The 27,641-nt window shown below is 38.1% G+C and overlaps 2 protein-coding genes across 2 annotated transcripts; both read left to right on the top strand.

The window, feature by feature from the left end:
• The first annotated feature begins 486 nt into the window (after window positions 1-486).
• LOC139147565 (protein mono-ADP-ribosyltransferase PARP14-like) lies at window positions 487-8,158 on the top strand. Its single transcript, XM_070718690.1, has 5 exons — window positions 487-898; window positions 2,837-2,940; window positions 4,792-4,921; window positions 6,669-6,920; window positions 7,167-8,158. Exons 1-5 carry the CDS (start codon window positions 730-732, stop codon window positions 8,156-8,158), a joined length of 1,647 nt encoding a protein of 548 aa, XP_070574791.1. The 5' UTR covers window positions 487-729.
• LOC139147563 (protein mono-ADP-ribosyltransferase PARP14-like) lies at window positions 8,156-26,748 on the top strand. Its single transcript, XM_070718689.1, has 17 exons — window positions 8,156-8,710; window positions 10,730-10,821; window positions 11,162-11,296; window positions 12,084-12,185; window positions 12,866-12,988; window positions 13,678-13,854; window positions 14,148-14,265; window positions 14,682-14,798; window positions 15,117-15,221; window positions 15,961-16,104; window positions 16,760-16,990; window positions 17,354-17,572; window positions 18,232-18,394; window positions 20,785-20,993; window positions 22,620-22,854; window positions 23,320-23,414; window positions 23,957-26,748. The coding sequence occupies exons 1-17, from the start codon at window positions 8,581-8,583 to the stop codon at window positions 24,241-24,243; spliced, it is 2,682 nt and encodes an 893-aa protein (XP_070574790.1). The 5' UTR covers window positions 8,156-8,580; the 3' UTR covers window positions 24,244-26,748.
• The last annotated feature ends 893 nt before the right edge of the window (window positions 26,749-27,641 follow it).

Below are 27,641 nucleotides of genomic sequence, written 5' to 3'. Positions count from 1 at the left end.
ACCCTAGAGATTAGGCCAAGGGAGGGAAAAATTGTAACGGCATAACTTAGGGGTTAGGGTTAGGGTTAGGTGGCAGATCACAGTTTAAAGACGCAGGTCGTATGTCGCAGGTCGTGATCGGTCTTCCCTACATGTCGGAGTCCTAACGTGGCCGGTATTTCTCCCACTAGTCCCAGGGTGTATCCATTGTAGAAGTATGCAGAAATAAGCTCGTCTCTGCCTCTGTAATCCATCGTTAGGAGGAGAACGAAATGACATGTATGCAAACGCCATATTAGTTTTGCAACTCGCATGTCGCAGTTTAAGAACTCCCAGGTCGCAGTTTAAGAACTCCCAGGTCGCAGTTAAAAAAAACTCGCATGTCGCATGTCGTGACCGGTCTTCCATACGCAGATCATGCTGATTAAGACACACTTCTAGAGGGCGCACTCACAGTGTGGGTGCCGGGGTTTCCCCTCTTTCTGCGAAATACACCTGACTTCAGGAAATACCCAAATTAAACAGCGGCATTGCATGATTTTGCGTGTTGGGTTTGATCGCCCTTTCATTGCGCTGTATATCGATGAAACCGAAAGAATTTTGATTTAGCAGTGAACAACGGACCTGTCCTTACAGCGGGCGTGTACACGTACTGGTGTTTGCAGTTGAGCTGAACGGCCTCGTCTCCAGTCCCGGGAGAGACCGTTCATTCATTCATTCGCTCGCATTCGCGGTTCAAGCCGATACAAAATGGCCACGGCTACCGCTGTCGGATCAACAGTCGAAGTCATCGGTTGCACATCGAACACGGAGACAATAGAGCTGTACTTTGAGAACAAGAGACGGTCCGGTGGGGGCACGATCAGCAATCTCAGGCGGAAAGGAAATGTGGTTCTCGTCACATTCGACGATCCAGAAGGTAAGATAGGACATCAAGTTTGTATAATAATTTATTGCAGATCATTCGTTGGAATCTCACATACTGGTGCTTCTTAAAAATGAAAGTAGCTTATGAAATGATGGAGAGGGGGTATGGTGTGGTGTCTAACCCCGTGATGGAGAGCCTTAGCAATCGCTTGATATAAACAGTGATTTAGATAATCGTAACTTGCTAAATGCAACAATGTACCAGTCGAACTTGCTGGAATAAGGCTTGAGTGAAGTTTTCACCGTGACAGATTGACGTCACAGATATGGATCATAAGCATAACATTCACTGATATATAGGCCTACAGCTTTATCCTAGCCATTGGCGGCACCGAAAAAATCAGAGTTGAGTAGAGAACACTAAAAATTTAGGGGAAGGTCATGGATGTACGGGAAATACTCTCTATTAAAATTTTATGAAAAGAATTCGACCCGAAAAAGAGAAAGTATCCGAAGAATGATATCATTTTGTATGACTAAACTTGTAATGGGAATAACAACTCAAAAGGACAAACACCAGTGGACGGGCGGAAAAGTTCGGTTTGTAGCATATTGATAGAAGCTTGAAGATTAATCAGAAATAGTGAAAGTGATAGTACTGTTAATCTAGTGTCTGTTTGTGTATGGATGGACGGATCGATGGATGGATTGATGTAAAGGTGTGTGACACATTTACTTAGAGTTTATAAACAACAAGCGAGGGTATTTGGTTGCGGATATAAGACCTCTTTGGTGATCGACATTTAACGTATTTGGCGGGAAATAATAACCAAATTATCTCCGGCGAAAGAATACATTGCCAATAATCGATTAACACAATTTTGAAACCATTTGCACGTGGAACAGTTGTGACGACATGTTGATAAATCAAAGGGAGTGACATGGTGTCAAAGTTTAAGTTTTTATACTGCGCATTGTTCTTTTTAATTGTGTCAGGTCAAATGACGTCACCAACAAACAAAGCGAAAGTACTGTTACTTTTCTTAAGTGCAAAATCCTGGTAGAGAGCCAGTGCTTAAGGAATAAATTTGTTCAAAGATGTAGAAGAGACTAAAAACGAATATCATATTTTCGACACTTTTTAAGAACAGTCTATTTCCGTATAATCGGGTTGGCTCTTATCGGGTCGGTTCTTATCTGTAACATGTCTGACTCGTCGATCGACCTTTAACAAGGTACATTGTGCTGGGGAAAAACACTCAACACACACACATCTATATATATAACCGGGGCCTCTCAACAACACCCACTCAATGCCGAAATTGAGTCATACGTACGACAAGTACATGTTAGTTTCAGGTCGACCCCATTCCATATCTCTGTTGCCATGCCTTTCAATTGGAAGCAGGCAGTAAAGAGACATTGTGACAAGTGGAAAGTGAAACTGTTCGTACGAGTATTACTTTCGGATTAGGCAATTTAAAGAAAATTTTTTGTTTGCCGTCCTTGGATTTTTGAAAAATCTACCCGCCAACCAGGGGAAAAAACCAACACAGACAAAATATAAGCTCAATTTTAATTTGGTTTCCTTTGGAAAAATAATATTTTGATTTCAAGTTGTAATAGTGTTAACATTGTGTTTGTTTTCTTCATTGTCTCTGAAAACGTACCAGCATCCGGACGGTAAACAAAGGATTTTATTTAAAGCGCCTTACGTGGAAACACATAAATATATTACTGTACTTGCGTATATGGCTTGTTGTTAGTCTGTATGTTCATAGGAACGTATCTACGTCTGTACCTATGTGTGTATGTATGTATGTATGTATGTATGTATGTATGTATGTATGTATGTATGTATGTATGTATGTATGTATGTATGTATGTAGGTAGGTAGGTAGGTAGGTAGGTATGTATGTGCGTTTATGTGCATGCAGTGACCGTTAATTGACCTATGGCAAATAACAATACGTCCTCGTTGCTTTGACAGCTGCTGAGAGGGTGGCTGCTCAAACTCACACCCTTGAGGGACAAGAGCTGAAGGTCAAGTTACGTGCCACAGAAAACATCGACAATACAACCTTAATTGTCAAAGTGAGTATCAATATGTTTCAGTGTCATCTGTGCTACGATCAGCTGGTTATAGCTGTGTACCTCGCCCTGTAGCTCCATTTATGGAAGCTTTTCGATGGTCGTATGTGCGCATGTGTGAAACGTGTTTTCATGCGCGGACAAATTACCAAATTACTTACACTGTATGGTCACTGCATAGGTCATTATATATATATATATATATATATATATATATATATATATATATATATATATATATATATATATATATATATATAATTATTAGCAAACTGACTGGATGTTTCTTAGCGTTCGAAATTGTCTCTAACAATATGTGCTTTTCGTCGTATATTCCTTTTGCCGCATATTTCTTATGGTTTTAAATTGTTGGGTAATATCTAGCCAACATATCTTCATGACATTTTCTAGAACAAAAGAAACTTGTACTCATTATAATTTTCAGTGACTGGAGAGTACCATCTCACTTTAAAAAATTGAGCATCTTCGAATTCAGTATTTATCAAAAGCACATATTAGAGCTAGCAATGTTTTCCTTGTTCATTTCACGATTTGTACACACTAATCAGTCACAAATACATACCAGAAAGAATATCTTAGAATTTTAAAGATAAAATATATGCCATGACAATTTACTATCAATCTATTAGCAAGTGGAAAATTATGCAATAACATTCCGCAAAATATCAGACAAATCACCTTCAAAAACCAGACCAAACGGGGTTTCAAATTCTATGAACAGACAGAGAATATTTGAATACACACAAATTGTTCATTTGTGAAGAAAGTCAGTGAAGTCGGAATAGGTGAGTTGTTTTCTAACAGCTATTTCCCAACTCCATTTCTATTAATGTTATATTTTATGACAGCTTACCGTCTCCCTTCAGGAGGGGGATAGCTAGCGTGAGGATGTTGGGATACAGAAACAGTGTTGAGTAGGTAGAGACGCATAGTCTTCAAAGATAACACCGTTTATATCTTAAACATGGGTGTTACATATTGCCAGGTGTTGTCCCTTCTTTTGTCTATGGCGCCTACCTGCTGCCCTCTTTTCTGTTATTCTGTGCCTCTGTCTACCTGCTTCTATATACTTTCTGCGATTGTGTTCGTAAAGACACCTTCTATATACAATCTGTTTAGTGATTATTTACATACAGTTATCATCTCACCATTAGTGACCCTAGCAATTTATCACCAAGGCTCATATCAAAGGCAAAGACCATAAACATCAGAACAATTATTTACGAGTTTGTTTTCTTACAGTCCGTATCGCAGTCGCACATAGTTCACAATTCTGAACCTGAATGATCTCGGTAACACTTTATTATGGAATACTTTATATATATATATATATATATATATATATATATATATATATATATATATATATATATATATATATATATATATATATACATACATACAATAACGATATGAACACATCAAGTGTGTTTTGTACCTATTACTCGAGTTTCACGCATTCAAGTGATCGTCAGATAGGTAGATTATATTTTCTGACATCAAACTCTTCCAATATGACGATGGCGTGAATGCGTAATGGGCACCAGACATACTTGATGTGTTCTCATCTTTATTCTAATTTGCTACTCTTATGCCAGTTGTACACGTGTGCAACACATGTACACCAATTAGAACTGGTGATATCAATTATATCATCAGTAACGAAAGAGAAAAAAGCATAAAATAAAATAGAGTACGTTTATGTCGTTATTTCACAATCAGTTGAATGCCAGCCAAACAGTCAGACATCTCCGACGGAAATTGCACAGACAGACTGACTGATAACCTTATGGAGTGTCAGTCGATCCTAAGTTATTCTTCTTTATTTGACAGAATGTTTCCCGGGAAACCACCGACGACGGACTCGGGTATTTCCTCAAAGATGTAACCGGAAGTAACGTCGTCCATATTGACAGGGAGAGAAGCAGGAGGACAGCGACTGTGAAGTTCAAGCCCGCCATCGGTTGGTGTTTTTGAAAATGATTTTAAATGAGTAATAATGTTCAACTTGCCACACAAATCAAGATCCCTAAAATAGGGCGTGCTCTAATATCATGACGAACACTTTTGCGAACCCGCCCTTCCATTTGAAGGTGTGTGTATATATATATATATATATATATATATATATATATATATATATATATATATATATATATATATACATACTTTATTATTTCACCAAAAAAGGCAGAATTGACAATTGCTGATGGTTACTTGTTAACAAAAACAAGTAAATAAACATTATGACAACGACAACATTTTATTTCTTAAAATGTTACTGCTGAACACCATGGAAATAGTCCATTACGATAAGTCTAGTCCATGGCCCCGAACTTATAGAATATGTACAAGGCAAAATCAAGGATGAAAACCGCAACGGGACTGAGAAAACTTTTCAGCTTTATATTAATAATAATAAATAAAACAGTACGCTATGCAGTTGAAAAATAAGACTTCAAATCTGATTTGAGAGAGTGTATTGATTGTAACTACCTTAGTGACGATGGCAGAGAATTCCATGCAGTGTTTGACAACTGCATACTTCAGATTGAGCTGAGTAATTCGAAGTTTTGTGGGTGGGACTCGACGATTACCATCGTGAGCTGCAAGTGTTGAGAAACCGTTGCAGGGAAGGTCTCGAAAATGTTCCATGTTATGGGGTAAATTATAATGCTTTAGATAAAATGCAAATATACATGATTAACATTTAGTTAACTTTAAATGTTCATGACATTTACAACTCGTGAAATAAGGGCTCAGGGCCAAAAATCTGGAAAAAGTAAGCAAACGAACTATATTGTTTTGGAGACGAAAAATGGGCTCAAGGTAACTTGTATAAGTGTTTCCCCGGATTTCTATACAATAAATAAGGTAAGGTAAAATATAAGCATCGTAAATATTGATAAGTACAGACCCTGGCACAAATTGCCTGATTTGTGAAAATAATGCCAATTTTTGGAGTAATAATTCTCACAACTCTGGTAATGTGAGACTTCCAAGAAAGTGATTGGTCGAATTTTACAACAAGATACCCGACAGAAGAGACATTTATAATTTTTGTTGAACCAATATACAAGTTACTCTCCGGTGTAATATTGCTCTTTGATGTTTTAATAACCATATAAATTGTTTTATCTGCATGATGGTGAGCTTATTGAACTCGACATTTACACTATTCAAATTTATAGTATGGGAACAAATAGATCTGAAAATATTGGAGTCGTCAGCAAATAACGAAAATTAAATAACTAGTGGAATTACATAGTCATTGATATAAATCAGACATAGAGTTGAGAACCTTGGGGTACCCTGCATGTTATCTGTTTTTGTCCATTTTGTGAATTTTCTTCAGTAAAAATGATTCATGACCAAAATACTCTAGTATAGTACCCTTAAATTAAACTTCCAGAAGAAGCACTTTGGCCCAAACGATATCATAGCGTCGGCTTTAAGATTAAAATATAAAGTCTTTGTTTCTTGAATTTGTCAACTCTGAATCATAACCAGTGAATATGGGTATTGGTTTACTTATTCTAATCTGTTTGTGTGTGTGTGTGTGTGTGAGAGAGAGAGAGAGAGAGAGAGAGAGAGAGAGAGAGAGAGAGAGAGAGAGAGAGAGAGAGAGAGAGAGAGAGAGAGAGAGAGAGAGGTTAGAGTTTGTCTGTTTGTGAAAGTAATTCAATGTTTACTTTCGGATTTTTCCGTAGATGTTCTAGAAGTTATACAAGAATTCGATGAAAGATCAACCAAAAAGAAGGTATTGGATCGAGCTGAATTACAGCTGTTCCCAGTGAATGAAACTAGGACAGTAATCATCAGACACCTGCCTAAAGGGGTTAGTAAAGACTGGCTAGAGCTGTACTTCGAAAACAAGAGGCGAAGCGGTGGTGGCGACATCGATGAAATATCGTTGGACCCAAGCAGAACCTCGGCTAAAGTTACATTCACCGAGTCTGCCAGTAAGTTGTGCGTCATGCAATCTTTTTTGAATTATGTTTCTTTATGGAAGCAGTTGGCTTTCATTTGTCTCTTGATTTTCTTCGACATGCTGCTTCAAATCGGTCAATATTGATATGTTTTAGCCTTCAAAATCTTGCTACCTGTACACCCCATCGTCTTTGTAACTTTCATAAATTACTTTTTCTGTAACTTAAAAATGTGTGTTCTTCTAACGTTTTGACTATTTCCAATCCGCCTGTCTGTAGCTATCGGTGAGGTTATCAGACGCTCGCACTCTTTCCAGAGCCACTCGCTATCGCTGAGTGTCTTCTACGACGGCGTCGGTGACGATTCCGACGAATCTCCCTTTGAAGATGATGACGTCGTCGAAGATGGCTGCCAGTCGCTGGAAGAGGATACACCCCCTGTCCAGCGGAAACAGTACGTCGCAAGGAAAGGAAAACCTTCCCTTGAAAGAGAACGTACCCAACAAAAAGCATACACGCCCCCTAAGAAGCATTTGACCGATATCAGGCCAGAATACACTGTACCAATCGATGGCGATATAATCCACTTTATCGAAGCTAATAAAGGATATCTCGCAGAGTTTCGAGATGCCATGGCGGCAGTTGACGCCACAACGACACGAGACATCGGCGAAGACACGATCCGCGTCGTTGCATCGAAAGACGTGAACGGAAAAAGCAGTAAGGAAGATTGGGAGATTACAAGTCAGACAGCCCTCGCTGGTGTTTTTGGTGGATACTCAAAGGTCAGCGTGCCGGTCGTCCCACAATTGTGGGATGAAGTTTTAACCGACCTGGAAGAAGTCTCGCAGGGCGTGCTGAAGATGAAGATGGATGACAGAGAGCACGAGATTCAGTTGATCGGGAAGTCTTCCGAAGTCGAGAACGCCAGAAAGAAGATTCAGCATGCCGTCCAGGCCCACTTGGAGAAAATGGATCGCGAATCTCGAAGGAAGACCTCCAAGATAAATCAACAAAACAGGGGCAAGCTCTTCGTTCTTCGACAGCGGTTGGACGCAATCCGGGCTAGGCACAAAGACGTGGATATCAGCATAGATTTGAAATTGGGTCACGTGACATTCACCGGGTGCCAGGAGCACGAAGTGCAATCTGCCAAGTGCGACGTTTATCAAGCCCTTGATTCGATCATCGAAAAACGATTTCGTCTGAAGACGTGCCTGGCATCTTTCCTGGAAGGAAACCAGGAAAACAGCGCCTGCTCCAATTACTGAAGGAAAGGAAACTTGGAACCTGGGTAGAAATACAAGGGTCAGAGATCATCATCGCAGCTTTGACGAAAGACAGAGTAAAGGAAGCTCATGAATTCATACAGGGCAAGTTTAAAGTAGCCGAGGAGACTTCTAAAGAAGATATCTCCACCATATTGGAACTTGAAGAATTCCACGCTTTAGTATCTAATTTACAGAAGACTTTGGAGGTTGAGATTAATTTTGGTGAGAAGGCGTTGTCGGTCGCTGGTCCCAACGAAGGCGTGGACACCGCTAGGAAGAGACTGCGGGATTTCATCCAGGCCAACTTGAAGACGTCGGATTTTATCAGAGTGGACCCAAGCATACTGCGTTACATCAAAGCCCACAAGGACAACGACTCTATCGAAGGCATCCGCCGGAAACTATACACATCGAAGGGTAAAATGGCTGTGAAAGAAAACGGTATTCTGTTGGAAGGCAATCCGGAGGTCACCGGCGACGCGAAGAGGGAAATCAACAAGATCTTGTCAGCAGTTGAAAAGAACAAGAAAGAAATTCGAATCAAGAACCAAGGTATGCGTTCACGAAAAGTGGCAAAACTCACATTGGTATAGTCAGGTAACAGAAATATGTGGTGTGTTAAACGCTGTCAAAAGCTAGCAAAATCGAATTGCTTAAAGGTATACAGTCACCTGTATTCTAAATATGCCCATATATGGTAATAGGGGCGTTCCTTGGTATTCAAAATGTCCATGTGAGGGCGCTGTTTTTAAAAAGGGGCCACCCGCTTAAAATCTGTGATTGGTTTGATTTTCTTTTTCCATGGTAACTGTGGCAAAATTGGAATAGGTGACAGTATACCTTTAATTTCACTCAAGCTTTCATAGTTGACTTCTCTCAACAAGAACCCCCACCATATCGAGCGATCAAATTCAACGTCTAAAATGCATTACGCACAGTTTTAAGCGCAAACACCCTAACACAAGATAATATTGTAAAGTGTCATGGCAAGATCAGACGAACGATTACAGGTGCTACCTCATGAATCGCATATAGAGGTACTACGCGCCTCAAAACCGAAGACCTTAAAATGTTTGCTAAACCACTTTCACCAAGAAAATTCGTTTTCAAGCTAAAATTTACAGATATTTTAAGGTAGAACGCGTCTTTGGGACAGGTATTCGGATTCTCGAACTAACTGTACAATATTACTTTGACCTAACACTTGTTGGGTCTCATTTTAAGCTATAGCGTAAATATGAAATGTTATTTTCAACATAGAGATAATAATCTTTATCATATACCTTATGGAATGATAAATATGTAGTTTACATAATATTCAACATTGTTTAGGAGATAAAAATGCGTGCGATATCAAAATTCATCGCCATTTGTGTCAGTTTTTCATAAATACGATGGCCGCTTCCCGTCGCGGATTGACATACATAATGACGTCATTTGTTTACCTGCAGAATTCTAGAACGCGCAATGCAACATCCGTACTATTACGTGACCAACAGAGATCCAGGTTGAAATCGAGGTGTAAGAAGGACAAAAGCGTGATGTCAGTTTCTTGCAATTTACAATGAACAGGCACGCACTTAGTAGGCCCTACACACAGGATTTCACTAGAATTTAGAAATAAAAGCCGATGTCACCGGCGCGGCTCCACTGTCGCCACGCGCAACTACGATCTGAGCGAGCAGACGTTTTCCTAATCTCGCGCTGGCTTTGTGTACGAATGGAACGTTTGCGGATAGCAACGCGCGTAGTAACCAGAATCGAGGTAGTTCAGAAATGCACGCGATTGCCCATATTTGGGCACCGGGCCGGGGCGTGATACGTAAAAAAATGCACGGATCTGAGGGCGCTTTCTCCCATAGCTTTACACAGGCACGTGAATGTAGGTATATGATAACACATTTTGAATTTCAAATATCGTTTGCTTGAAGCTCGATAAGCTGTATCTTTTGGCTATTTCCTCAGAACTTTTGTTCTGTGGTTTCCTTTCATTTTCTGCATTGAATCCCTAAACTGTAATTTAATGCCAAGTATTTAGCATATCAACACAACCTATATGAGTACAATCTCCATTGTTATTGTCGAAAATTGTCTTCAAGTCTGGATCAAAATTTATCTGTAAACAATAAACAATGATCACTACACACAAACAAACTGTGTTGACGAAAAGAATACTCGAAACTTCAGCATGACAAACGGATAAGGGTCTGACACGGTCACCGTAGTTGATATACAGAAGCAGAATACTGAAATACTTGCCATAAGTTACAGCTTATGTCCCTTTAAAGGAAAGTATGGGCAAAAGTTTGTCTTTTGTTTTCGAGGCGCGACCTACCTTAAATTCGAAATGGCCACTGTAGCCTTTGTTAACTCAGACTTTGTTAACTCAGACTTTTTCGATTCTCATAAGAACAAGATTGATAACTTCGGATTGACTTCGCAGATTACAAAATAAGTCCATACAAGCAGCAGACCAGAAAAGCACAGTGACTGTAAAGATTTTTAATTTCAAAAAAGCTGTCGTATTAGGCGCACTCTATACCTTGGAAGTAATGCCCTTTGCTCTTCTAGGTCGGTGTAAACTCTTCATCGCAGGCCGGGGCGAAGACCTTGTCAGGAGTGTTGAACACAAAGTGGCGTGCGCAATCCAGGTCAAAAAACAGGTAATGATGACCTTTAGTACGTCCAAATCAAAGTCGCCATTTTGAAAAAAATTGTAAGACCAATTTAGGTAGAATTGGGATTACCTCCATGGTAAGAAATAGCGTCATATTTCTGGTTTGTATTTAAATTTTGCCATTACTCGAAATACGTCTTAGTCGTCTGAAATATGAAATTAGAAAACAAAGTACCATTACATAAATTCATTCATAAAATACAAAAAATGTTGAAACAATATATAATGGCTATTCAAGACATGTTATCATTACAAGCTGTACATAACTCAAGAAATCCCGTGAGAAATTGTAATTTGTAACAGTGTGACGTTTTATTTTTATCCAGGGCAAATTTAGCGAACGCAGGGACACACGCGGCCTGTCGACCGCACGGACGATTCGGGAGAAACCATCTTCAAACATATTGGAAAAGAATGGCAAGAAGATTACAGTTAAACAGGGAGATATATCGAACGAAAGGGTATGTCATTTTGTGTGTGATGTGTAAGAATTATTGTGTTTGTTTGAAACTTACAATAGTTTGTAGAAGAAACTAAAACAGTTCATGAGTCAGAGTCCCGTGATCTCACCATACTGAACATCAGTGTCTGACAATCGTACCACGAATGATGTGAAAGTCAGACCGACAAAACAGCCTTTTTTACGAGATGTGTAATATTATGTCATTTGCCCAATTGATATGATGGTGTGAAACAAGTGTCACTTTGTACCCACATATGCATACATACATACATACATACATACATACCTACCTACCTACATACATACATACATACATACATACATACATACATTCATACATACATACATACATACATACATACATACATACATGCATGCATGCATGCATGCATGCATGCATGCATACATACATACATACATACATACATACATACATACATACATACATACATACATACATACATACATACATACATACATACATACATACATACATACATACATACATACATACATACATACATACATACATACATACATACATACATACATACATACATACATACATACATACGCAGTTTTACGTGGAAGACATAGTAGGAAAGTATCTTCCTTTATTTGTAAAGCGTGATAAAAATCCATGAAAAATATGTACATCTATAAGAGCTGACGTCTGTTTTGCCAAGCAAGGTGATGGAAATACAACTATTACTTTGACGAGAGAAAAAGTCACCAAGACAGTTGTTGTAATTCAAAAATGTATCTTTTATTGGCATTTACGATAGGTCGACGTAATCGTTAATTCTATCAGCGGTGACATGGAAAGCCCGTTCAAGGGAGGTATCTCACAGGCAATCTTCTCCAAAGCTGGTAATGACTTGTTGACAGTAAGTACCGGTTGTTCGTTACTTTCCGAGATAACATGATCCAGACAGAGTCACCCCCTTCACCTGAATGCTTCTGATCCTCATATAAAAAAGGCAATGTCGACAATGCTCGATGCTAAAATCAGAGCGTCATAAATATTACACAAATGACTTCAAATACGAAGTCAAGGTACATGCAGCTGATGATTGCTAGATGCATGGACAGTATATTACTTTTGTTTTGTACTTGAAGTAAATGTGTGTGTGTGTGTATATATCGAAGTATACAGATGTCCTCGTGGGAAATTACAATGCTCAATGCTAAAGCAGAGCGTTATAAATAATAACACAAAATTACTTCAAGTACAAAGTAATGATATCTGTTACTTAAGTTTCATGCATCCTGAAATCATCAGACAGAATTCACTTATTCTGTCTGATGATTGCAGGATGCATGAAACTTAAGTAGCAGATATTATTATTTTGTACTTGAAGTAATTTTGTGTTATTATATATATATATATATATATATATATATATATATATATATATATATATATATATATATATATATATATATAACATAACTAAAATAACTAAACACAAAACGTAGAAAAGACCTTTGAAGTTGAATTTGAATGGTACTTTGTTTGAAAAGACTCTAAACTCACTACATTAATTTATTAATGTTCCCCCTGAAGGCAACACAGGCATTAGGAACCATGCAAGTTGGTGACGTCAAATCTACAGTGTCGGGAAGACTGAAGTGTAGGGAGGTGTATCATTGTGTACTTGATAAATATTATGGCGGGAAAGGCAAACGTGTAAGTTGATTTTGTATTGTCTTCGAGAGTAGAGGAGATATTCATCTGTTCAATGTAGAACGGGACATCGCTGCTGTAACTTTTGAGTGTTTCTCATTATTTGTCACGTGATCGATAAAACATATGTACATTTTCCCATTCTGCTCCCTGTAGTATGACGAAATACAAAGCGTCGGCCTCTTCCAGGCAATGCATTGAGTACAATGAATTGTATGAATTGAATTGAATTGAATTGAATTCAAGTCTGGACTAACGTCTTAAAATGTAACATTTATATATACAAATCGAACACTCTACATTTGATTCATCTTTGGCAGTAGAACAAGAAACCAAGTGTTATTCACAGAACAAAAGTGCAGGAGAATGCATCAGCAATTTCTGCTATTGGAGACAAACATTTCCGAACATGACAGTCTACGCCATTCAAGTGAAACCTAATGTGATTAACGTAACATAGCGTAACCTGTACTCGACGCAAAGTTAATACCAGAGCAACTCAACCGAGACCAGACTTTCCTTTGCCAGATTTTTAAAGCATTGTGTAAATGCACAAGCACTAATTACATCGGTTGCATGAATCTAACAATCTAATGAACTGTGAATTGCGATGAAAAACGTCGGAATTGTTTGTGAATTTGCACACAAGATGCTACCAGTTTCAAGCTCATATTCTCAATGTCGTTTTACAGATTCTGCGAAGTGTCGTGAAGGAGGTATTAAACCAGGCGTCCCAGTCCAAGTTTACATCCATAGCTTTCCCAAGCCTCGGGACCGGATACCTCGGATTTCCACCTCAACAGGTCGCTGAAGTAATGTTCCAGGAAGCTTTGCATTTCGCCAATAAACATAAGTATTCAAGCTTAAAGGTACGATTATATACAATGTATGTTAATACACTGCTTTTTCTCTAGTTTCACATTTATACTGAGGAATGTATCTCTTTCAAATCCTTTGTCGTTCTGTCAAAGATCGAAAATATGTTGAATAGGACGTATCATAACTTGTGCTTATTCCGGTAACCACACTCACGTCATTGAACTGCAAGACTCGTGTCGTTTTACAGTGTACCATTTTGTTAATTCATTAATTGATTATTATTATGGACATATTTTTGGTGATGAACTCTCAAAATAAAAAAACCACTAACTTTCCGTTACAGGATATACGTTTCATCGTCTTCAATGCAGAAAGTGTGGATGCATTTCAGGGCGAGATTGGACTCTATCATGACGTTGACAATGATCACACCATCTCCCATCATGCAAGTGGATTACAATGTAAGCCTATCAGTCGTCTGATTTATATCTGCCTATCTGCCTTCGTCGAAGTGTATAGATATTTGAAAGGGTTTAAGACAAATATAGCTGCTCTTACAATTGCCAAAATTTTCAACTCTTGATAGCACTTTCAGTGTTTATTCATATTTGAGAGAAAACTAACACAAGACCTAAAGGAAAAGAGGCTGAATATACCGATATGTAATTGCAGTGAGTATTACGAATTAAACTGTTGTACAACTTTCAAGTTTAAATGAGTGTTGTACGATGGAAGTAATCTTGTAGATCAGGATGACTGATTGCGTCACGTGATGTCCTCAAAGAAGGTTTCTGAACTTCTCCGCCTGGACACTAATTTGTGTTCAGTTTTGATGTGTCGTATAAAAGTGTCACACATTTAGTTCTTTATTACACAGCTTCGGAAGGAAAAACTCATGCGACGTTTGGAAAGATCACGTTGGACTTAAAACAAGGAGATCTCACCAAAGAAAGTGTTGACGCCATCGTTAACCCAGTCATTCCAAACACTTACGGTATGTTACTCTTTTGCTTTCATGATAGCGTTATTGATTCCATGTGTCGCGTTTTGATGGCTTTGAAGACTGGATATAACCATTCTGTAGAATAACAGTCCCAATATGTCCACAATTATAGCGAATAGATAAAATTGGCTGTTTGGATACAGGCAGATTTAAATTTAGTTGTGCAGACTTTGCTGTTGGTCCTAGAAAAGCAGCAATCACGTACAATATGACATACTTACCCAGTCTCAAGTTTTTGACAGTTTGTGAATTTTCGCATTTCAAGATATTTGCGGCTGGAAAATCTAATCAGCTCCTCTTTTCCCTCAGAACAAAGCCAAGTGGGTATTGCCATCATCAGAGCCGGAGGAAATGATATAATGAGAGAGTACGAAAGGTCCAAACATGATTTGAGCACCGGTCCAATTATTACAGGTATGTGACCATCTCTTTTTCGTGCTCTTTTTGGGAACATAAAGTTTACAGTTCTGTCGACGAACTAAACCTACTGTAAACACGGTTGATCAATTTTTGAAACCGGGCAATAACGTTGAAAACATTTTAACGAATGATAACCGCTAAGACTGTAATATAGTGGAAAAGTACACGATCTTCTCATATGTGCTTGTTGTCTTCTGTAGAGATATAGGTTTAACATACATAAGTACGTAAGTACGCATGCACGCACGCACGCACTCACTCACGCACATAATACATACATACATACATACATACATACATACATACATACATACATACGTACGTACGTACGTACGTACAATTAACTATACATAAATGGATACATACAATTAATTCGTGAACATGCTTAACTGGTGTTTGGCATGGTTTGACCGGTAACTAAGTGTGATCTGTCGTAGACCAGTTCCTTGAACATTTTAAAACTAAAGAAGAACACTGGTTCAGTTTGTGCCTTTTCCTAGTGTTTACGTGTTCGCACAAGGACAAAGAAGCGGATTCCTTGCATATGCGAGGGAGTGCTTCTGTAGTGATCTTGAACGACCGCCTAGCAGTCTTTCCTTTGTTAGGGACCGAAGCCTCCTCCGGGGCTTGGGCTCAGACACCGCTACGCGTAGCCAGTTCATGTGAGCACTCGTGCTGTTAAATTTCATTGTTTATAAGCAATTTACATTTGTGTTTTTTGTATTCACAAAAGGGTCCGGCAACCTGAGGAACATCAACAATATTATACACATAGTCTGTCCAAAAGCCCATGATCTAAAGAGGAGTGTTGAAAAATGTCTTTCACTGGCTGAAAATTGTCTTATGTCGTCTGTTGCTTTGCCTGCCATAGGATCAGGTACAGTATCCCTCTCAGACTAGCAAATATTTTTTGCCTAGTGAGATAGAATTGACGAAAAACGTTTAACGAAAAATCTCATCACGTACGATGATAACAATAACAAATAACGAAAAAGATGACGATGATTGGAATGTATTTTTTTCACATCTCGCTTCTACCATATATGTTAATTAGCGGTCAGCCTGCAAATTCTTCTACGCCTAAGTAAACATTTACATTACCTAATGTACTTTATGTATTAAGGTAGAAAGCGCCTTAGGGACAGATATTCGGATTCTCAAACTTTTACAATTCTTTTCTGATATTCCACTTCTGGGAGTTAATTTAAAAGCTCTTGGTGTAAGAAAACTTTTCACCGTCTTAGTTTTTCGAAAATCGAAATTTTAAATTCTATTTTTATTCCATAGAGTTAACACAGGAATGGCGGCCATTTTGAATTTTAAATCTTGGGTTATTTGTTTCTCTAGTACCAAAATTTGCACGGTGACTCCCGATATTTATTCTTGATTTAGTAAGAGAATGGCTGAAAGTTTCATTAAGGAAAGTTTGAGTAAAAGTTTAAGTCCTTCACTTTCGAGGGTGCATACTACCTTAAACAGGAAAATGACATCAACTGAAGGCAAAATTTACTGTTTCAACATTCCCTTTTTAGGTCATTTTGGACTATCTCCCGCGGAATCTGCGAGTGGTATAATAGAAGGCGTAAAGCACTTTGCAATCACAAGCCCACAAACACTCAAAACTGTGAAAGTGGTGGTTTTCCAAGCAGAAATGATGTCCGACTTTGCCAAGAAACTTGGTCAAATTTCACAAGACGGAAGACCAAGTGATGGACGAAGCCGGGATGGGAATGCACAAACGAGACCCAGTTATCCCCAACAAGGTTTGTTTTTACCGCGTAATTGGTCATTACACTGTTACATCCATCAAGCCATTTTGTTTTTGCGCGAATAAAATGCATTAAATTTTTTACCACCGGTCAAAGAGTGCGTAATAATTTGTTAGAATGTACAATATCCGCGAGAATGCTTAAAACTTTAAGCTATGATGATCAAACTCAATTAAATTTCTCATGAATGCAAAAGAAATGTTACTGATGGATATGAATACCGAAGGCATCTTTTTATGCTTACTGTCGCAAGTACTGAAAATTTCAAAAAGAGCTCGAGGAGGGAACGGCCTTCTATCTATATTGAAAGCAAATAATTAACGACTCGTTAATTTTGCCATTATTACCAATTTTAAGGTCCTCCACAAGTCACGATTACCATCTTCGCTGACAATGGCGGAGACCTCGCTCAGGCTGAGCGAGAAATCAACAAAATCCTCGACGAGGAAGTCATCACAGATTACATCGTTGATGATTCGATATCGAAATTGAAAGACGAGGAATTTAAACAGGTGAAAGCGATCGGAACGACTAGCCACGTCGATGTTTCCATGGATACTGTAGACGGAAGCGGAAGTACGTATCAGGGAAGACAGTAAATTCATGTATTGAAAGTTCTCCTTTCAGCACCATTCCCATGTTCATGAACTTTATTTTTAATTGGAAAGGAACAAATAGCCCATATTATATATTTTATCGGGCTGTATGTACCTGTGTGGTCATGCAATGTGGACGACGTGGCATTGCGCAGTGCTGTTTGTTAGTTGTGCTTTTGTATCGCAATATGCTAAAGAAGTCTGATATGAGTTGTGTTATGTCGTGGTGGCGGAAAGGGCAGAGGTTGTTGGTTAGGTAAGGTGATATGGAATGCTACAGGGTGCATACGATGAAGAACGATCTTATTCAATGACCTGTGGGTTGGTAAAATGTGTATCGCCGTGGCGTACCGTCTTGAGACCTAATTAAGTGGGAGATTGTACGTTTTGTGGCGAAAGACGATGACGTTTGTACCATCAAGGCTCTCCTCATTCGACGAGAAAAATTTGAAAACTACTTGGCGACACATCACCCGTGACGTTCTCCCACATGCATATGCCAAATACGAGTAGAGACTCACGACATAGCACTACTTTGCAGTCGATAAATTAAGCAATATTTCATCAGGTATCGGCGTTTAACAGAATCCTAGTAATTCCAATAATTTACAAATTTAAGATTTTTTTATTTCATTCAAGATCTTCCAGATATTCTGAACATGCTTAGAGTTTCCATCGTTGGACAGAAGAAAGTGCTTCGTTTGGAAGGATTGAAAATCGACGTGGCCACATACAAGACTCGGATACACAACTGGCTCGATAAACTCTCTGCTGCCAAAGAAACACAGAAAACGGTCCACTGGTACGTATCAGTTAAACTGACGAACCTTCTAAATTTCAGCAATTCCCATAGTTGGCTTAACGTCTTCTAGTTTTTCAGAGGCACGTCCTAAAGCCCCGTTAGCTGTATCTTTTCTTTGCGTACCAAAACTATCATTCAAACGGGGACTTCAAGCATACTGTGATGTTGTCTTTTCTCGAAGTGGTATAAATCAAATGTGGATATTAAAAAATTCGAAGGAACTCTTGGAAAATTTGAAATCAAGATCTGTTTCAAAAATAACATCTATTAAAACTTTCGATTTTTCCACATTGTATACCACAATACCACATAATAAATTGAAAGAACGCTTAAAAAACATCATCAACCAAGCATTTTTCTACAAAAACGGTTCACGCCGTTACAAATATGTGGTATTAGGGTATAATTTTACATATTTTGTTAAAAATACAACTAACGCTAAAGTGTTTTATACCGAGAAAGACATTATCAGTATGCTTGATTTCCTCATCGACAACATATTTGTAGAATTTGGAGGGCACATTTTCCAACAGTGTATAGGAATTCCTATGGGCACTAACTGTGCTCCCTTGCTTGCAGACTTATTTCTGTTCTCATATGAGGCAGAATTTATCCAGAACTTAATTAAACAGAAAAAGGTCTCTGTAGCTCGAACTTTCAATCTAACATATAGAAAAACTCTGAATTCAGTAGATATCTCGCTATGATTTATCCTCCAGAATTGGAGATTAAAGAAACTACAGAAACGGCCTTTTCTGCATCATATCTGGACATTTTACTTGAATTTGACTCTAATGGTCACCTTTCTACTAGGCTATATGACAAGAGAGATGATTTTAACTTTAGTATCATCAATTTTCCACACCTCATAAGTAATATTCCACTCTCACCAGCTTATGGGGTATACATTTCCCAGCTTATTCGATATGCTAGAGCATGCAGTTCATATGGTGATTTTGTAGAGAGACATGGCCATCTCTCTTACAAACTATTAAATCAAGGTTACACCAGAGCAAGACTTGTCTCTACATTCAAACGCTTTTTTGGCAGGTATCGCAAGCTGGTAGATAAATACAATATCTCTCTTCGACAAATGATCACTGATGGCATCGGTGACATTGGGCCTTAGTTAGTGACCACTACCTATCTGACTTATAGATTGATATATGGCGGGTGCCACATGTGGGGCAGGATGCGCTTACTATTTTCGAAACACCTGACATCACTTCTTGGTCTTCTGGCCAGAGGTCCATATATCTTTCTTTCATGAATATGACTTTGTTTGTGTACCGTCTATTTACTGTCTGTTCTGTGCTGTTTTGTTTCTATGTTTACAACTATTGTCTTGCGAATTCCGACCTACTGTCATTGGATTATGGATTGGTATGATTGCGATTATTCAATCATCGGAGAAATGCCTTGGCTTCTTTCTTTGAAAATGTCACTTTTTCAATACTTGGCGATGGATTAGGACGATTGTTCACAGCTTTTGTACACTTGCTGTTGGTGGCCATTATGACTCTTTTAGCTGTTAAACTTCAAGTTGTATGTTCGTCGCCAATGTTTGCAAGACATTCTGTGGTCTCGCTTCTGTAAGCATTTTTACATAGTTTGCTTTTGATTTCAAACTTTTTCATCTAAAAAGTACACAACGATACGGCTTATTTGGCTTCGTTGGACACAATCTTTCCACACGAACAGCACAGATTTTCCAAGTATCTTCTTTCCCTGTGTTCTTTTTAACCCTAACGACTCTGTAGATTTTTAGCGAACGACGGTAAACGTTGATTGATTTTATATGTTAACGAATCTTCTTTCTCTTAATTAACATACACGCCAATGTCACGTGTCAAAGTCGAGAAAAAAACATCGACTCTCATTTACTTGGATAGTACGGAAGTGCGAAAAGGTCTCCCGTTGATATGCAATAAGCTATAATTTTACATTATACAGTAGTACCTGACTCGTTGTCTTTAGACAAGTATACACTCCGACATTTAAGAATTTGGAACCTTTTGAGTAAATAATTGAATTTGTTACATTCCCCTCAGACAGCCCTATACTTTTAACGTGCAATTTATTCTTCAGTCAAAGACAACGCCCTAGAGTCAATAGTACGACAAAATGCTCCAGCATACACTCTGTTGGCTGCTCTTCATAAACACACAAATAAAGTGCAAACAAATATTTCCGTTGAATCGTAAAGAGAATAATACAGCGACATTCAATATCATGTGTTATCAATATTTGATGTTATTTATCTATTATTTGAGGGATATTCATTCAGTATCTGTCGATAAAATGTCTTTGCAGACCAAAGCAACGAATCAAAGGGGAAAATCAGCGTATTCTGAATGTACCAATGCCATTAATCTCTATGTACCTTTTAGGTATTACTTTGATGGAAGAAAAAGACAAGAATTCCCTGCTCTGTGGAACTTTGACTTGGAGACAGCACGCTTGATGCGTAATACACGTATGGAGTTACTTGGAGAGGATGGAAACCCGGTCTACCGTGTCGATTTGGATGCGATGAGAGAAACGCATATCAAAACACACAGGAAATTTATCATACAACGAGAAGGACCTGACGATTCAAGTATGTGACATTCGATTGTTAAATTGAAAGGAACAAAGTTGCAACATTAAAGTGGCACTCCCAATTGGTAACATTTTTAAAACACATTTTTAATGCCAACGGTCGATATTTGACGTGACAACTGCACGCGGATGGCGAGATATCGATAAAAACATGTCCTTTAAAAAGTTAAAGTTTGAATTCCGGTGGCCCTCCTAAACTCAGCTTCTGAACATCGAACGTTCGGCACTGAGGCCACTATCAACTAAGCTAGGGAGTACGAGTCTACGCTGACGCTGCTGTACGCCATAGTACCAGTCACGTCGATGATCGGTCATGCCCCATGGGAGAAAGCAGAGTCTTACTGACTCAGCAAAAAAAACGAAAAAGAAAGTTTGCTGATTCCACCAGAATTCGCATAGATGAAAAGTTTAGCCGCTGGGAAAAGTATCGGTAGCACCTCGGCATTCTTTATCATTGATAATCGATGCATCTATGGTCTGTAACTCAATTCTGGTCGCACACAGATTCACCCTTTCTACAGGAAAACTGTCTAAATGTTTAGAGTACATTTGACTTGAAAAAATCCCAACATTTCATCACGGAAACACCCTGGATAATCGTGGTCGGCACACCTAAGTACAACACATCTTTGCCTTGCTAAGAGCACGGATAGCCGACTCGTGTCGACAGTGCAATACAATACAGTGGCAATGGACATTGACAGGATTTCAACATTTTGAAACTGAATATGGCAAAATCTACCTTGACACGGTGGGAGATGATATCAGTTATATAAATCAGAACTGTACATTTATTTTGCATATTCAATTTGGAAACACTTTTACGAAACGGAACTTAGTTTCGGCCGACAGGCTGTCTCAGCACTGGCAGACGACAAAACGTAGTCATCAGAGGCAGCTAATATTTTACAAATAAAAAAACTGACATCTATGTGACATTGGTTTAAAATATAATACAACTGATTGCGAATAATGAAAGCGAAAAACACTAAGGAGACGTTTTAAAAAGACTTACCTGAGGTAAAGCCATAATGCTGTATATAAAGTCTTCGCAGTGGGAGGTAAATTAATTGCGTCGTTCGAACTTATTATGGACTCCCTAGAATATCGTCAATCAGCACAACAACAAACCTTCGGGGGATTTCGGGTCATAATCAGAAACGATCGTAAAACTTCGGGATATGAAAAATACGTTCGGGAAATGACATGTTTTTATCGATACCTCACAACCCACGTCAAATATCGACCGTAGGCATTAAAAATGTGTTTTAAAAATGTTACCAAGTGGGAGTGCCACTTTAATAGATATGTATGTACAAGTACCGATGCCTTAGAAGATCTGACATGTCTGTTGTATGTATGTATGTATGTATGTATGTATGTATGTATGTATGTATGTATGTATGTATGTATGTATGTATGTATGTATGTATGTATGTATGTATGTATGTATGTATGTATGTATGTATGTATGTATGTATGTATGCATGCATGCATGCATGCATGCATGCATGGAAAATAGGGGATTATACCTTTCTCTCTACCTGTCTAACTATCCATCTATAAATCGATCTATCCAAATGTATACATATATGATAAGAAAAATATTGACACTTTGTTGTAGGTGTGAAATATCCGAAGACATGGGATAAGTTTCCACATAAACACAAAGACAACGAACCATACCGCGTCACACTGTCCCACACATCGAAAGAATACAAAACCGTGGAAGCCGACTTCCTCCAGAAATCAGGAACCAGCAATCTAACTGTGCAACAAATCGAGCGTATCCAACACGAATTGCAGTACCAGATCTACTCGTTGAGGAGAAAGGCTTTGACACAGAAATACCCCAAACAGTAAGTACATCTGTAACAGGTGTGAAGCAAACAACTCCTTTTATGTTTCATTACATGTTGTCTTTTCACCGGTCTAGTTTGCTGTTCATGTTGCTGTTTTTTAAAGTTCATGTGTCTTATTACACTCAACGCTCAACGTTAGAAAAACAGTTCCAGAGTAAAAAGGAAAATTCAAAGTGTTCGATGAATTTGCAAATTTCCAGTCGTGTGAAATGAAACTGCAACTGTCTGTTAATTCTCTTATATTAGAACGAACAAAATCTGTTCAACTTTTATCAACTTTGGTCGATGAGATAATTTGCTTGTACATGCATGAAACGGCTGATTATACTTCTACTGTAATCTTTGTATCTTCATGTAACCTTAGTGTTAATCAGATGGTATTTTCTTGTGTTAAATTCACAATCATGTCGACATCTGTGATTTCCATGCATCTCAATATGAAACCAATTTCTTATACAACAGGGAGATTGAGAAGACTCTATATCATGGCACAAAGGCCGATTCAGTGGATCCTATAATCAGACGAGGATTCAATCGGTCTTATGCTGGTTCATCAGGTATGTGTGCTGTTTTCATAGGCTGTCAATCACGCCATGAGTCTGGTTTACTATTACATGCTACGTTGATTGTTTGAAGGCATGTTATGCAATTGAAGGGTTTGACGATACAGCCCAAAATCACTTCCAATTGTTGAGTACACTTGATGTGCTGCCGGATTACCGATACACATGAATAGGCAATACAAATAGCATTCTCTACACTACAGCACAACAAACATTTTCAATGATAAGGCACAAACTATTAAACAGATCCATGTACTTAGAACCTTAAAACGACATGCAGTCATTCACAGAGACGTGTGCCAAAATATTTTTAAAACTCTTAACCTTACTGCAATTCTGTAAATGGAGTGACATCTTTGAAGTCTATCGCCAATGACACTTTACCAAACATATGCCCTTAATAAATATCATGACAAGATTCCTTGTTACTCAAAACGCCTCTTCTGCAAAGAACATTTACTCAATATTGATAAAACGATGACACTCAACTGTCACATAGCACGTTCTGGTTATTTCACTATTTTTTTTCTTCGTAGTTGGTGCCTGGGAGGGTCAGGGTGCCTACTTCGCAGTACGCTCTCAGTATTCGTTGAAGACGTATTACTCACCGGTCGACCCCAACACAGGCAATCGATTCATGTTCCAAGTGAAAGTACTGGTCGGCAAGACGTGCCTTGGAAAGAAAGGCATAGTAGAACCAGACCTCATACCGGGAACCAACGATCGTTACGACACGACAACCGATAACATCAGTAATCCAAACATGTTTGTAACATTTCACGATGAACAGGCATATCCAGAATACCTCATTACTTTCAAATGAGTATCACATTTTTGTGTTTAACATTAGAAGAGCAATTGAAGGTAGTTTTTAGTTTGATTTCATGGGCGATTTCTGTGACGCGATTATGTCAAACATAAACCTAACGTTGCATTATGTCAAAGAGTTTTCGGTAAGCGATTGAATTCATTTGATGGCTCTAAATATTTCATGTAAGTTTTATTTCTCATCTAGATATTGTGACAATCAAAACTGTGGAATGAAAAATATACTAACACCAACAAAATTCAGCAATTCTCTGTGCACTTTTGGTTTTACTTTCATGTTTGAGTTATACTTTAAAAGAATTGTGACCTTTCATTCATCGTAAATGTCGAGGTCTATATCTTTTTGTCAGAAATTCGACAAATTCTTCTTCAGTGTACTGTCTTTGTAGAATTCTTCTTTTTCCCGAACATACTCAAATATGCATATGAAACACAATTGAGATTGTTTTTAGATGAGTATGATCTGATGTTTATGCATTTGCGATGCAAATAAGGGTCAGGCATTAACTATCACTCGATGTACTGCGTTCGCATATTTGATGTAACGTTACCCGTTTGTATGATCATCAATTAAATCTGTTTATATTTTCAATTATTTTAAGCTGGTATTTTAGCGTGTACGTATCCGCACATGCCTTTCTACTGGAGCTGAATGTTTAGCAAGATTACAAACAATGCAAGAGGAGAGAAGTAATACGAACAACAAAAGAGACTGCGAACAAAAAATATACATATATTAGAAAATATTTTGCTTTTGTTGAAATTATTTTGGCAATATATCCACTTTCTTATGTCTTTTAAATGAAAAGCAATGCCAACATGCCGGCGGCTTTGTTTATATGGCATTATGTGGCATTTGTATGGTGTATTTACAGTAACTGTACTAAATGAAACTGGTACAGTAGTTTATTTGGAAAAAAGCATGGGAAGTTGACATTTACGCAAATACATTCTGATTTTTTCTGTGTTATGAACTCGTTCAGGGCATTTCAACCACGCGTATCGCATTACTGAACGATGCTTTTAGCAATATGTTGAAAATATTAAGAGCTGATTATGCGAATGAATAATGCAGCGAAGGAACCCTTTGAGCTAAGTGTATTCAATCTTTGAAGCGTGGTGAATCCATATGTGTACTATCATTAATGCTTGACAACCAAGTTTAAGGTAGAATGCGCCCCGGGAAACAGATATTCGGACTCTCAAACGTTTATGTTACTTTTAGAATCTACCATTTATAGGGGCTCATTTTGAAACCCGGGAAATAAATAAAATTTTCCCTGTCTGATTTTGTTTCGAAAATTTAATTTCTTACATTGCGTTAACATGGGGAGGGCGGCCATTTTGGATTTGAAGTGCCGGCAAATATCAAAGAGCATGCGTTTCTCTAATTTAAAATTTTGTACTATGACCCCTACTAGTACTTTTCATCCTAAATTTCAAAAGCGAGTAATGGTAAAAAATATCCATGCGGAAAGTTTTAGCAAATATTTAAGTCTTACATTTTCAAGGCGCGTACTATATAACAGAACTGTTACAATCACTGTCAATTTTATTCTGTCATTCATGAATATACAATCCGGTTAATATGACGAATCATTGTAATTTCGAAGAAAATTTTCGATATATTTCAGAAGTTATAACGTTTCTGTATTTCTTCGTAAGAATTCGAATCGACGGAAAAAGTCTTGAGAAGATAATGAAATGCGACCTTTGATTAGGCGACGCAGTTCCAAAATATACCGTTCTCTGCAAAATAGATGTTAAATGTCACACGTTCTTACCATCCTTATGCTTCATGGCTCTGCTCGAGGTTTTGTTGTTCTCTTCGAATAAAATGCAAAATTAGAATAAACTGATATAGCGAATGTTGTTCTGGATACTTCACCATCTTCTGCAGCCCCTCGGTGGCTATTCATGTCTTTTCACTGCACAGAATGGTGAACACCCAAGTACTTTTGAATATTTACTAAATGTCCTTTTACGATAGTATAGACATTGTCAGAGAATTAGATATGTTGCACAAGCTACATTGCAATGTTCACTTAATCCATCATGTTCATCTAGCAAGTACGTCTTTTTTGACGAATTTCAGTATACTGCTTTCGGGGAAAACCAAACATTTTTCTTTTGGTTGGAGGGGCCGACCGCCTGTGGCTCTTTTCATAGTTAGTATATTTAGCTTTTTGTTTCATGTTACACGCAAATTTCAGTATCTTTGGCAATAAAATAAAATTAAATGTGCTAATCAAGTCGTGAGGGTGCAACGAGTACGTTTTTGGTAAACTTATTGTATCGAAAAAGTATTGTATCGTGTCTGCCAGTAGAGTGATTGCAGAGCCGTACATTCTAGCAGTCAATGGCCGGGCATATTTCAGAAAGACCAAAAGAACGTGTTTCCTGTATGAATTATGCTTGTGAGAAATAGCGTTAGTGGGTGATATCTTCTTTTAATCAATCAAAGTGTGAATAAAAATGATATGCATTCTGATACCGGAAAGTGGAATCTCACACAGGAGCTACTTTTATTTTGCTTTTCCTCTTCTAGTTTAACAATAGCGTCCTGTTGCAGCAGCCATTTTGGATCGATTGAATCATGTAACTGAAATCACGGCGCCCGATTTAAAACTACCTGTTCAAGGCTAAGGGTGAATTTGGGTAGTGGAGACATGCATTTTTTGACGTAAGGGCGTCTTTTGAAATTCACAAATATAATTAGAGGTCACAGAGGTAAAATAGATATTATCCACTATTTTTTACCAATGCTAGACAGCTCTGATTTACATTTCAGCGGCCATATATGTAGAATTTGACCCTGCTGTCAAGATATCGCGCTAAGTTATAAATGTAAGCATTCTACTGGGATCTGAAACTTGCACATGCAAAAATAAGTTTCTCAGAACAGGCAAGATAATCGGTCGCTGGATCAGTTTAGTGAGTCATGATTTCTAAAGGAAAATTGAACGCATTGAAGATGCAAAATTTCAACATCTGTTACTCAGTACATACCTTCTGTGTGCCGTCTGGAAAGTAGTATTGGATCACGACGGTATCATAGCTGTTGTGACCCAGTAAAGGTGATGATTCGATCGTACCACTCCTGGGTTGGTTTCCACCAACGAGTTCGACAGCTTTCTTTCCTAACTATATACCTATTCCTATGCCCTTCGATACAGCATCAAGCACTGTACTCTACATAAACACACTATAAGCTTTCTTTCTAAAAGTTGCACATATAATTTGCATGAAGAGAACTTAAGAACAAGGCCCGTGCTAATAGTTCGAAATTATCGCATGCCCCTGCAATTTAGCATTTTCACATGTGTGATAAAATGCATTTACGCAGAGGCAAGATGGCAAGTTATCTGAGGAAAGCGATCAGTAAAAAGAAAA

This window comes from Ptychodera flava, chromosome 13, assembly GCF_041260155.1.
Source record: "Ptychodera flava strain L36383 chromosome 13, AS_Pfla_20210202, whole genome shotgun sequence".
Classification (NCBI taxonomy): Eukaryota; Metazoa; Hemichordata; class Enteropneusta; family Ptychoderidae; genus Ptychodera; species Ptychodera flava.
The sequence above is the reverse complement of the archived record's forward strand: the minus strand, read 5'-3'. Positions and strand labels throughout refer to the sequence as shown.

What these genes read in the sequence shown, in the direction of transcription:
- LOC139147565 (XM_070718690.1), top strand. Translation starts at nt 730, where the DNA reads ATGGCCACGGCTACCGCTGTCGGATCAACAGTCGAAGTCATCGGTTGC. An exon ending in CACATTCGACGATCCAGAAG is followed by an intron (nt 899 to 2,836) that starts GTAAGATAGGAC and finishes TTGCTTTGACAG; the next exon opens with CTGCTGAGAGGGTGGCTGCT. An exon ending in TACATTCACCGAGTCTGCCA is followed by an intron (nt 6,921 to 7,166) that starts GTAAGTTGTGCG and finishes GCCTGTCTGTAG; the next exon opens with CTATCGGTGAGGTTATCAGA.
- LOC139147563 (XM_070718689.1), top strand. Translation starts at nt 8,581, where the DNA reads ATGGCTGTGAAAGAAAACGGTATTCTGTTGGAAGGCAATCCGGAGGTC. An exon ending in CAATCCAGGTCAAAAAACAG is followed by an intron (nt 10,822 to 11,161) that starts GTAATGATGACC and finishes ATTTTTATCCAG; the next exon opens with GGCAAATTTAGCGAACGCAG. An exon ending in AGAAGGACCTGACGATTCAA is followed by an intron (nt 20,994 to 22,619) that starts GTATGTGACATT and finishes ACTTTGTTGTAG; the next exon opens with GTGTGAAATATCCGAAGACA.